We start from the raw sequence: 11,230 nt of genomic DNA, 5'->3' as shown, positions 1-11,230 counted from the left end.
CGCTTCCTATTTTACATTAAATCTAAATTTTAAGCTTTCAAATTTAGTTGGATAAAAATACTATCGTCACAAAAACAAATAATACCAAAACAGGTGAAGTCAATTAATTTCGAATAGCTGAAAGTAGATTTGATAAGCAGAAATAAACAATAGATTTTGATGTAGAAAAATCCACGTAAGAGATTATATGTATTGATAAAAATGTTAAAAATCCATGCAAACAGACTCATATCTCTTAGTGCTCGTGAGATTTCGCATAAAGATGAAGGTAGCAGGTAAGATTTCAAAAACCCCATTTATTTCTAAAAAAACTGCACCAAAATTTTCCGCTAAATAAGGTTTTTTGGTGGTCTTCCTTGTGAGTCTCGCAAGGGGTCAGGGGCCTCTGGTGACCCTTCCTGGTCTGGGCACATTGGAGGGCTTTACTGGAGGGTCGTTCATCTCCGACAGATTGTTTTACCGCTTCAGAGGAATTCCGTTCGCTAAACCACCCGTTGGCAATTTGCGCTTCAAGGTTGATTTTTTAAATGAATGGAAATAATTAAAAAAGAAATTTAAATTGTCAGCCGCCGCAACCCGTGGAGCCGTGGACCGGAATTTTAGACGCGCACAGCAGCTTTGGGAATGGGTGTCCGCAGGGTTCTGGGGGGCGAACTTGGCAAGGGGTTCTTGAGAACTACGTGGAGAATGACTTTAACAAGGCGCTGGAACCTGAAGACTGTTTGTACATCCAGGTTTACTCGCCAAACGTGAGTAAAAAATTTCCAAGAACAAAGAAAGTTTAAATTTGATTTAATTGTCAAATTTGCCAACAGATCGATCCAACGGCCAACCTTCCTGTTGTGGTTTTCATCCACGGCGGGGCTTTCAACACTGGTTCCTCTCGTCTGTACGGAGGCAATAAATTCATGGACCACGACGTCGTCCTTGTAGTTCCTCACTACAGACTTGGACCCCTGGGTAAAAATTAAAAAAAAAAGCAAAATAAAAATTAAATTAATTTTGGCATTGCAAAGGATTTTTTTCTCTGCACACGGATGAGATTCCCGGAAACGCAGGCATGCTTGATCAGGTTGAGGCACTGAAATGGGTGCAGAAATACATTTCCTATTTTGGTGGCAACCCCAACAAAGTGACCGTCATGGGCGAAAGCGCCGGAGGTGTCAGCACCTCCCTTTTGAACCTCAGCCCGCTCTCAACAAGTAATTTCAGACAATTTACTTTTATTTAAAAATTTTTTTTTCTTTCATTTTATTACAAATATTTTTCTTAGATCTGTTCCAACAGTACATTACTCAAAGTGGAACCGCCCTGACGACCTGGGGCATCGACCCTGACCCGATCCGCTCGGCCACTGAAATCGCTTTCCTCGCCAATTGTACCAACCCTGAAATCAACGCCCTGACTCAGTGCCTAATGACGGTTGAACCGTCAGTAATCTCTGGAGCTTACATGGATTATTTGGTAAACTTATTCAAACAAATCCTAATTTCTTAAGAGATTCTTTTTATTTAAATATTAGACCTATGAAGTTAAACAAGGTCGTTCTGGAATTGGAGGCAGTGCTCCTGTGGTGCAAAGGGCCGGTTCGGTCAAATTTTTGGAAAAATCGCCCAAAGAAATTTTCAGATCTGGCGAGTACAACGCAAAACCGGCCATTTTCGGTGCCAACAAGCATGAGGGCACAATGCCCTATTTTTGTAATTTTGTTTTAATTTTAAAATTTAGTTAAATTAAAATTTTTGAGATTACAGACATGCACGCTTACTATATGAAGCCTAACAACTTGATCGATGACGTGGAGTTCCTCTCCAGAGGAGTCACCAGACTGTTTTTCGGTTTTCTTGGTACACATCAAGATAATGAATTTTTGATTATTTATCATAAACATTCAATTTTAGGTGTTTTTACTGACCAAGGTGACACTTTGGCTCTAGCTACGGAAAATACTTATTTGGGCGCTCAAAATATGGGAAATCTTAACCTTATTACTCCAGGACTTATCGACGTAATGTTTAAAAGTTGCTCTCTTGAATTTTTAATCTAATCATTAAACGTCTAGCTCTCCTCAAACATGTACATCAAAGGCTCGACCATTGAAAACGCCGAGTTTAATGCAGCTAAAGGTGCTCCAACTTATCTCTACAGTTTCCACTTTGACGGCTCAAGATCGTTATACCCACTTTTTGCTCCCTTCTCTCCAATTCCAGGCGGTACTTCATTTTATTATGAACAAAATTAAAAAAAAAATTGATAATAAATTCACGTTGTCTGTGATATAATTTCACGTGGCTGCTTTAGGTGTTTGTCACGGTAATGAGATGATTCTACAATTCTCAATTCCCACATACGGTACCAACGCTCAAGATGATGTAGTATCCAATCAGATGCTAACCCTTTGGGCTAATTTCATCAAATATGGGTGAAATATTTTTTTTTATCAATTATTAGAAAAAAAATATATTATGAAATTTATCAAGGGACCCTACGCCTGTTTCAAGCCCTGTGGAAGGAATTCCGACCTGGCCGAGACTAGAAAACCGCGATGGTTCTTATTTGGTCATAAACTCTACCTCCTCAATTCTCCAGGACTACACAAGAGTTGAATATTTCGTCTCAATCGACGAGAACTTCCCTAACAACGTGTAATAAAAATATGAATTTTTATAGCAAATGGTTGTAAATTTTCATTTTTATTATTAATAAAGCTTAATAAATTGAAATGAATTTTCATATCAATATAATGCGCGTTTTTTTATTATGAAAACATAAATCACTAGAAACTAAAAAAAAAATGGATTTAATTAAATTCTTATTTTATATCGCTGGAAAAACGAATAATTTCCATACCACTCTCTAGTCAGAAATAATGAATTGATCTTTGTGCGAGTTCGGGCCTTCGTTTAGTTGGAAAAGCCCCTAATTTACAAGGCAATAGATAGACAACCTGCTTGGCAAGTGAGCACAGCAAATTGCCTATCCTGATTTTTGTAGGCGCTCCTAACTTGCAATCTGTTTAGATTACACGATCAGAAGACGTTCAATGAAAAAACCCAAACTGATAAGGTAAAAAATTATAAATTAAAAGGAATGAAGTTTGCAATTGCTTATAAGCAGTTCAAAATTTTATTTAGGTACTCAAGAAGATAATGCTTATAAAAAAGAGATACGCTTTTGTTCAAAACTGTTTTGGTCTGTTCTAAGCGTTGAACCCAATTAATGATTAAGGTGATAAAAGTTCATATAAAAGACGCAGATCTCGTGATTTACTTAAGAGAGATTGCTCCAGTGCATAAAGATGAAGGCTGAGGGTAAGATGCTTTGAGAATCCAGAAATCTTTGAAATCCTGCACAGTTAAATTTTCATAAGGTGTTTTTTTGGTCGCTCTTGTGGGGCTCGTAAGCGGCCAGAGACCTCAAGTGACCCTTCCTGATTTGGGCACCATGGAGGGCTACTTTGGAGAATCTTTCATCTCAAACAGATCGTTTTACCATTTTAAAGGAATTCCATTCGCTAAACCACCCATCGGAAATTTGCGTTTCCAGGTTTTTAATTTTAAAATTAAATTGAACAAATCAAATAAGATTGAATTGTCAGCCCCCGCAACCTGTAGAGCCGTGGACTGGAATCTTAGATGCTCACAGTAATATTGGAAATGAGTGCCCACAATCTTTTTCAGTGCTCAATTGGCAAGGGGCTCTCCAAAGCCGTGCGGACGACGATGACCTGAACAAGGCCAAAGAACCTGAAGACTGCCTTTACATTCAGGTTTACTCGCCAAACGTGAGTAAAAACATGTTACGAGAGAACAAAAAGCTTATTTGATTTAATTGCCAAATTCGTCGTCAGATTGACCCGACGGCCAACCTTCCTGTTGTGGTCTTTATTCACGGAGGAGCTTTCTTTTCCGGTTCCTCTCGAATTTACGGCGGAAATAAATTCATGGATCACGACGTCGTCCTTGTAGTTCCCCACTATAGACTTGGACCCTTAGGTAGAATATTCATTCAATGCTTTTTCAAATTTTTAAATTTTGCTACAATTCCCGAATTTCATAAGATTTTTGTTAATTCAAAATCCTTGCTTTTTATTAAAATTTGTTACCAGTTTTACAACTTTTTTCTTATGATAATTTTTTATTTCCATATTATGATGTTACTCTATATGAATTTGGATCGCCTTATTTTCAGGTAAAATAATCAAATTAAAATTAAAACTTTTATTTTAGGGTTCCTCTCTCTTCAAACGGATGAGATTCCCGGAAACGCAGGCATGCTCGATCAGGTCGAGGCACTGAAATGGATACAGAAATACATTTCCTTTTTCGGCGGCAACCCGAATCAAGTGACCGTCATGGGCGAAAGCGCCGGAGCCGTTAGCGCTTCACTTTTGAACGTCAGCCCTCTCTCCACAAGTATGGCTGTATTATATTTAAAAAAATTTGAATCGATTTAAAAAGGAAATAACTTTGAAAAATTACAGTTTACCGAATGATTATTTTAAATCCTTAAAACTTATCCCCATTCGAACTTCTCAACTGGGGATTTTTTTACCCACTTTTAATATTTTTATATTTTATATTTTTTGCAGATCTCTTTCAGCAGTACATTACTCAAAGTGGAACGGCCCTGGCCTCCTGGGGCATTGACCCTGACCCGGTAACCGCGGCCATCGACGTCGCCTTCCGAGCCAATTGTACCAATTCTGAAATCACCGCCCTGACTCAGTGTCTGATGACGGTTGAACCTTCAGAGCTGAATGCAGCTTACATGGAATATTTGGTACAAACATATTCAGCGGTTTAAAGCGAAAAATCTAACAGTTAAAAATCTAATTTAGACTGCCGAAACCAGACAAGGTCGTTCGGGCATAGGAGGTAGTGCACCGGTGGTGCAGAAGGCCGGTTCCGTAAGATTTTTAGAAAAATCACCCCACGAAATCTTTGCATCTGGCGATTACAACGGAAAACCGGCAATTTTCGGTGCCAACAAGCATGAAGGCACTCAGCCCTACTTTTGTAAGATGCAACTTTATTGTTGGCAGATTCGCATAATTCAAACTATCTATACAATTTTAGTCCTGCACACTTTTTATCTGGCACCAAGGAACCTGACCGAAGATGTAGAATTCCTCTCAAGAGGAGTGACCAGACTTTTTTTAAATTTCCATGGTGAGGAAGGAACATTTTAAAATTTCATTAGCACAAAAAAATAAACTTTATCAACTAAGGTGTCGGCACCGACCAAGGTGATACTTTGGCGATCGCCACGGAAAACACTTATTACGGCGTGAATAATATGGGAAATCTTACGCTTCTCTGGCCAGGAATAATCGATGTAATTATTATCAAAAAACATTGCAATTTTAATCTAATCTTGAAACTCTTAAGTTTTCTTCGAACATGCAAATTAAAGGCCCCACATTTGGGAATGCCGAGTTTAATATAGCAAAAGGTGCTCCAACTTATCTGTACAGTTTCCACTTTGACGGCTCAAGATCGCTGTACCCAATTACAGCACCGTTTTCTCCGATCCCAGGAGGTAATCAAAAGATTATTATTGCACTGAAAAAAGTAAACAACTTATCTTATTACAAATAATCTGCGCAGGGGTTTGCCATGGTAATGAGATGATTCTACAATTCTCAATTCCCACGTTCGGGACCAACACTGAAGATGAAGTGGTATCCAACCAGTTGCTAACCCTTTGGGCCAACTTCATCACTTATGGGTATAAACAGATTTAAATGAATAATTTAAAAAAAAATATTATGAAATTCATCCAGGGATCCTACACCTGTATCGAGCCCTGTGGAAGGAATTCCGACATGGCCGAGACTAGAGAGCCGCGACGGTTCTTATTTGGTCATAAACTCTACCTCCTCAATTCTCCAAGACTACACAAGGGTGGAATATTTTGTCTCAATAAACGAGAACTTCCCTAACAATATTATGAATTAATGATAAGGCTGATTAAATTAAAAAGGTCAAGTAAGTCCAAATGTAAATATAATTGAATTTCATCATCTAAAATACGATGGAATTTATAAAATGATTAGGAAAAGAATAAAAATTAAAGAAAAATATTTAAAAAATTATTACTATTAAAAAAATAAAAAAAACCTATTCTAATTTATAATCTAAATTTCACTGAAAAGCGCGAATTGCCCCTCAAATCACAGATCGTAGACAACCTGCTTGACAACAAAGACAGTAAAATTGCCTATGCAATATTTCGTAGGCGCTATCTGATATAAGCTGATATGCTTAATTAAGAGATTGTACGACTGTAAAAATTAAATATAATTGTAGCTTTCCATAAAATCAGTTTTTTATGTTTCGTCTGCCTTCATTTAATTTAAATGTATAATAAAATAATAATATATTGACTCTGCAATGAAATTAATCTAATTATTTGCAGCACACTGGACATAATTCTTTATAAAAATGTTTATTGAAATTTTATTTAAATCAAGTTTCACGCCTCATAACAATCGGAGCAAATTTTGATTGTTGCCGAACACACTGCAATTTTTCTTCAACTTCCCAATGAGAGAGCTCAAACAACAATCAAAGTATGTTTCATTGTTACGATGCGTGAACCTTAACTTAAATTGTTTCATTGTGTTTTCCGTTTTTTTTCTCTTGTCTTTTCTTTGAAGTTTTTCTGACAATGAGATTTTTTTATGTAAAAAAAAGATTTCCAATTTAATGTACATTTTTGTAGTATATTGAAAAGCATGATCATTTCCATTGGTAATTTATCTTCACATGAATACATTTTTTGTGATGTTTCTGGATATTCATTAAAACACTGGTGACTGGTGACCATGGCATAATTATTCCACCTGTACGTCATCAGTGTTCACGAGTATTTGGAGTATTAAAAATTGATATGAAAATATTTATTTTTACAGCTACAATTATTTGCTTTATTATTGTCTTTATTAAACAAAAATGTGTACAACGTCATGTATTGCTGGTTGAAATCAATAATATAACTAAATTTTTAAATACAATTGAATACAATATTATGATGTATTGTATCTTTATCTAGTGTAGCATATTTTGTTAGAGACTTTACTCTTTTTGAACAATTAATTCAATTAATTATTGATTTCAACCAGCGATACATGACGTTGTACACATTCGTGTTTAATAAAGACATAAAAATAATACACTATATTTTGCATACTAATTTTTCTTTATAGAACTTTTTGAAATTTAGAAATATATATGTGGCATTATTATTTCGATTCCCGAGATCTCCTTGCCTAATTTGCTTACTTCTGCAGAGTGAGACTCCCGGTCCTGGACCTGCTATTTGGGATGAACGAACCTTTATACAAATGAATGAATCATTCAGCACACGAGCGCAGTTAACGATGACGTACGTGCCACCTGCCGTCAGAAAAGCGAAACTCGGCTGATCAACCAATCACGGCTGCTGAAGGTCGAATCACGTGATCAGCCAATGGGAGCACGAAATAAACAAACCAAGTTGCATTACGAAGCAAAGTGTAACGAAAGAACAGCAGGTGGATTTTGCACGACTCTTTTCACTCTACGGACCTTTTGACCTGCGAACTCGAGAGCCGAATTCCTTCGACGCCGTCGGTGGCCGAGGCGCCCCCGACATGAGCGCAAATGAACGCGCGCTCGCAGATTTTTGAGCTGGTAAGAGACGCAGTTATAGGCAGCATAGCAACACTACGAGCGAAGGCCTTCAAGGCCCCATTTCCACCCGGAACAGTCCCTTCTATTCCTCAGCTGGCCTATTGCACGTTCCGTTCGGATCCCTCGATTGCACCTTAATTAAAATCCGAGTCCAAGTTTTTCCAAAGAAAATTTTAAAAGTAGGACGTGACGAAGAAAAAGAAATCAAAATTTTCTCCTTTTAAATTGCGCAATTTTTCTAGCTTTCATAGATATAAAAAATATATGCAATTAATTAATTTTTTAATTTTGTTTTCCAGAGTGTGGAGGGCAGGCAGGTGGAAGAGGCGGTCGCCAGCATTTTCCACACCGTGCTTTTCCACCGCTCACTCGGCAAGTTCAAGTACAAAGAGGAAGGTTCATACTCGGTGGGCACTCTTGGCTACACCGATGTCGACTGCGATTTCATAGACCTCACCTATGTACGTATTTATCTGAATTCTTCTAATGCGGACAAAATTTACATGGTCAAAGAAAAGTCCTACACAAGCAAAAAATGGAAAGATTAAGTTCACCAATGCTCATTTTTATTGCCCCTGACATTGAGTTCAAGGAGACCTTGGCCCAATTAAAAATTTCAAAGCTAAAATTTCTAATGCAAGCATAATTACCAATCTTTAAAAGTGAATTAAAATTTTAAAACAAAATTTTTTATAATAATAATAATTTTCTTAATAATAATTTAATGCTCAAATAAATTAATATTTTGAATAATTATTTTTCAAATCATAGTTCCAGGCAGAAAAAAAATAATTTCCTTGTTTATAAAATGGAATGGTGAAGTTTAAATTTTCACAGAGGAAGAAATTATATGAAAAATGTTTAAAGATAAATTGATTAATTAATGTTTTTATGCCAAAAACTTCCAGAATTGTTTTCCCATAATTATCATAGAGAATGAAAGAAATTTAAAATTGAATCTATCGTTTTAAAATTGATTTTTTTTTGCAGGTGTGCTGCTCATCACACGAGCTGGACCGCAACCTGAAGCGCGAGATCACCAGTTTCTCGGACGCCCTGCGCAGCCACGATGGTCAGCGCTCGGGTCAGATCTCGCTCGAGTTTTTCCAGCGGAAACGCAGCCGCTGGTTGTTCCAGCCTGAGTGCATTCCATGGGAGGTGTGGACGGTGCGGCTGGACCTGCTGGCGCTGCACTCGGAGCACGAACGGCAAGTGTGTCGCGAGCAGGTCGGTGACCTCCTCACTGACAAGATCATGTGCGTCGCTGAGGCCATGAACAGGCACGAGTTCCTCCCAAAGATGCCCACCCAAGCCGAGCTGGATCTTGTCTTTGACACGTCCTACACGGACGTCCAACCGTACCTTTTTAAGGTAATATTAAATCAAAATAATAAGCTAATAATTTAAAAAATTAATTTGATATTTTCGGAAATATTTTGTTTTTATATTTAAAAAAAATATCCTTCTTTGTTTGGACAGATTGGGTTTTCGACGAGCGGTCCAGCCAATGCTTCAGTGAGCTCCACAATGAAGAAGCTGATTAAAGAGACGCTGTCTTTGTGACACTCGGCCTTCAAGTCTTTTGCTTTCCGTGTACGAAAACAGATCTCTCTTGTAAAAATGATCCTGATGACATATAATATTTATTTCTTGTAACGAGATGACGCTGAACATTAAACAAAGAGAATAACATTATTGTTACTTATATATTTTGTTTTTAATTTTCTTCCTGAAAAATGTGGTCATTAGTTATGTGACTTGTGTGTGTGTTTTCCCCTAATATTCTATGATGGCACCACACCTCTGATTTCACCCTACATTGCCCTTCCAACTAATTGAAATAAGTGGCGTAGAGAGAAGTTTTACTATCAAAATGATGAAAGAGAATTTGCATTTTTGGAAATAGTTTTAAAAAGTAACCAGATTTTAAGTCGTTGGTATTTTTTGTAAATATTTTAGATTGTATGCAGTTCCTAAGCTTATAACTCTGTAGATTGACTAGCATTCTATTTTGAAATATGTAAAAAATCTATGTAGTTCTTGAATAAGTCTTCAAGTTCCGCCACTGCAAAGCTGCGGCCGCGTGCGGTCGTTTGCAATAGAATTGATCGGATTATGGCACTTCAGGGGCTTGGAGGCGCTGTCCAGTGTCTGACCGCCAACCAAAGGGCATGCTTCGCCACAGAGAAGTCCGCATCAAAATTCCCCTGCCCAACCTTCAGGGCTGCTGCTTCAACTCGAATCCCTCAGGTGGGTGCTAAATCTTAATTTTGTCACTTACAATTTGTTATTTTTGAAGAAAACAATACATCGCAAGACTATTTTTTTTTTAATTTTTTACATATAAATAAAACTGTCATAGATTTTAGGAAGTTAATTTTGAATAATTTGAAGACATTTTAAAATTATTAACAAATTTAAAAGAAAAATTGCAAAAACTTTCTGCTGCTTTCTGCAACAAAAATAATTTAAAATTCAGCAAGGGCGAGCATTTTTATAATGTAACCGCGACACCAAAGGGTTTCTCAAGGCTCTCTATATTATTTATTGTCTTCCAAATATAGTTTACTTCATATTTTTTCTATAATAAGAAGTTCTTTTGTAATAGGAAGTTTGCAATTTTCAGGTGCTGCTCGCGTTAGGAAAAAATTGGTGATCGTCGGAGACGGCGCCTGCGGAAAAACATGCCTTCTTATAGTTTTTAGCAAAGACCAATTTCCTGAGGTGTACGTCCCAACGGTTTTTGAAAACTACGTTGCGGACATAGAAGTCGATGACACACAGGTAAAATTAAAAAAAAAAATAAATAAAAACTATAAAATGTTGACCGCATACTATGATTTTGAATTTTCTTCAAATATTTAAAAAATATTGATCGATGTGATTTATTTCCTCTTTTACTTCTGTTTTCAGGTGGAATTGGCGTTGTGGGACACAGCAGGGCAGGAAGACTATGACCGGCTGCGACCTCTGTCCTATCCAGACACAGACGTTGTCCTGGTTTGTTTCTCACTCGACTCGCCAGACTCTCTGGAAAACATTGCGGAAAAGTGGACTCCGGAGGTGAAACACTTCTGTCCGAGCGTACCCGTCTTAGTCGTGGGGCTGAAGAAGGACCTCCGAGGTCGGTTGCCAGGGTGCGTGGCCACCGAAGAGGGCCGAGCCATGGCTGACAAGGTGCACGCCTACGCGTACCTCGAATGCTCGGCCAAGAACAAGGAAGGCGTCCAGGAGGTTTTCGAGGCCGCCACAAGGGCAGCCCTGCAGACGCCCCGTCGCCGGCGACCCTTAAGATGCAATTTGCTCTGACCTCCAACACCATTTTTAAAGCTCGCCAATCATGTAATTAATCAAAGCTTTTGTTCTCATTGTATTAATTTTTTTGGAAAATTACCAAATGTGTATTCACAATCAAGAGGCTGATGATCTTAAGTTTTCAGTAGCTGAGGAGTCAATCTGATCCATTTTGAAAAATAAATACATATTATTTAATATAGATTTGGATTTTATACTTGCTGTGTTTTGTTAACAAATTTACCCTCACAATTAAAAGT

The 11,230-nt window shown here is 37.6% G+C and overlaps 4 protein-coding genes across 4 annotated transcripts; all 4 read left to right on the top strand.

Moving 5' to 3' along the window:
- Positions 1-231: 231 nt before the first annotated feature.
- Positions 232-2,735, top strand: LOC132192475 (bile salt-activated lipase-like). The gene is made up of 12 exons (XM_059612458.1): positions 232-275; positions 339-514; positions 567-749; positions 816-960; positions 1,017-1,202; positions 1,274-1,464; positions 1,523-1,700; positions 1,755-1,847; positions 1,902-2,008; positions 2,063-2,213; positions 2,302-2,422; positions 2,481-2,735. Exons 1-12 carry the CDS (start codon positions 263-265, stop codon positions 2,647-2,649), a joined length of 1,713 nt encoding a protein of 570 aa, XP_059468441.1. The 5' UTR covers positions 232-262; the 3' UTR covers positions 2,650-2,735.
- A 457-nt stretch (positions 2,736-3,192) lies between these two features.
- On the top strand, positions 3,193-6,850 carry LOC132205881 (carboxylesterase 1E-like). The gene is made up of 12 exons (XM_059635231.1): positions 3,193-3,311; positions 3,371-3,546; positions 3,599-3,784; positions 3,851-3,995; positions 4,230-4,415; positions 4,592-4,782; positions 4,841-5,018; positions 5,079-5,171; positions 5,231-5,337; positions 5,391-5,541; positions 5,610-5,730; positions 5,786-6,850. Exons 1-12 carry the CDS (start codon positions 3,299-3,301, stop codon positions 5,958-5,960), a joined length of 1,722 nt encoding a protein of 573 aa, XP_059491214.1. The 5' UTR covers positions 3,193-3,298; the 3' UTR covers positions 5,961-6,850.
- A 603-nt stretch (positions 6,851-7,453) lies between these two features.
- On the top strand, positions 7,454-9,381 carry LOC132192534 (autophagy-related protein 101). The gene is made up of 4 exons (XM_059612535.1): positions 7,454-7,676; positions 7,976-8,137; positions 8,667-9,047; positions 9,156-9,381. The coding sequence occupies exons 1-4, from the start codon at positions 7,647-7,649 to the stop codon at positions 9,237-9,239; spliced, it is 657 nt and encodes a 218-aa protein (XP_059468518.1). The 5' UTR covers positions 7,454-7,646; the 3' UTR covers positions 9,240-9,381.
- Positions 9,382-9,833: 452 nt separating this feature from the next.
- Positions 9,834-11,221, top strand: LOC132205639 (ras-like GTP-binding protein Rho1). Its single transcript, XM_059634852.1, has 3 exons — positions 9,834-9,926; positions 10,303-10,460; positions 10,590-11,221. The coding sequence occupies exons 1-3, from the start codon at positions 9,848-9,850 to the stop codon at positions 10,983-10,985; spliced, it is 633 nt and encodes a 210-aa protein (XP_059490835.1). The 5' UTR covers positions 9,834-9,847; the 3' UTR covers positions 10,986-11,221.
- The last annotated feature ends 9 nt before the right edge of the window (positions 11,222-11,230 follow it).

Source organism: Neocloeon triangulifer, unplaced genomic scaffold (assembly GCF_031216515.1).
Source record: "Neocloeon triangulifer isolate White Clay Creek 2 clone unplaced genomic scaffold, ASM3121651v1 ptg000003l, whole genome shotgun sequence".
In the NCBI taxonomy this organism is placed as follows: domain Eukaryota; kingdom Metazoa; phylum Arthropoda; class Insecta; order Ephemeroptera; family Baetidae; genus Neocloeon; species Neocloeon triangulifer.
Note: the sequence above shows the minus strand (reverse complement) of the source record. Positions and strands in the feature narration are given on the sequence as shown.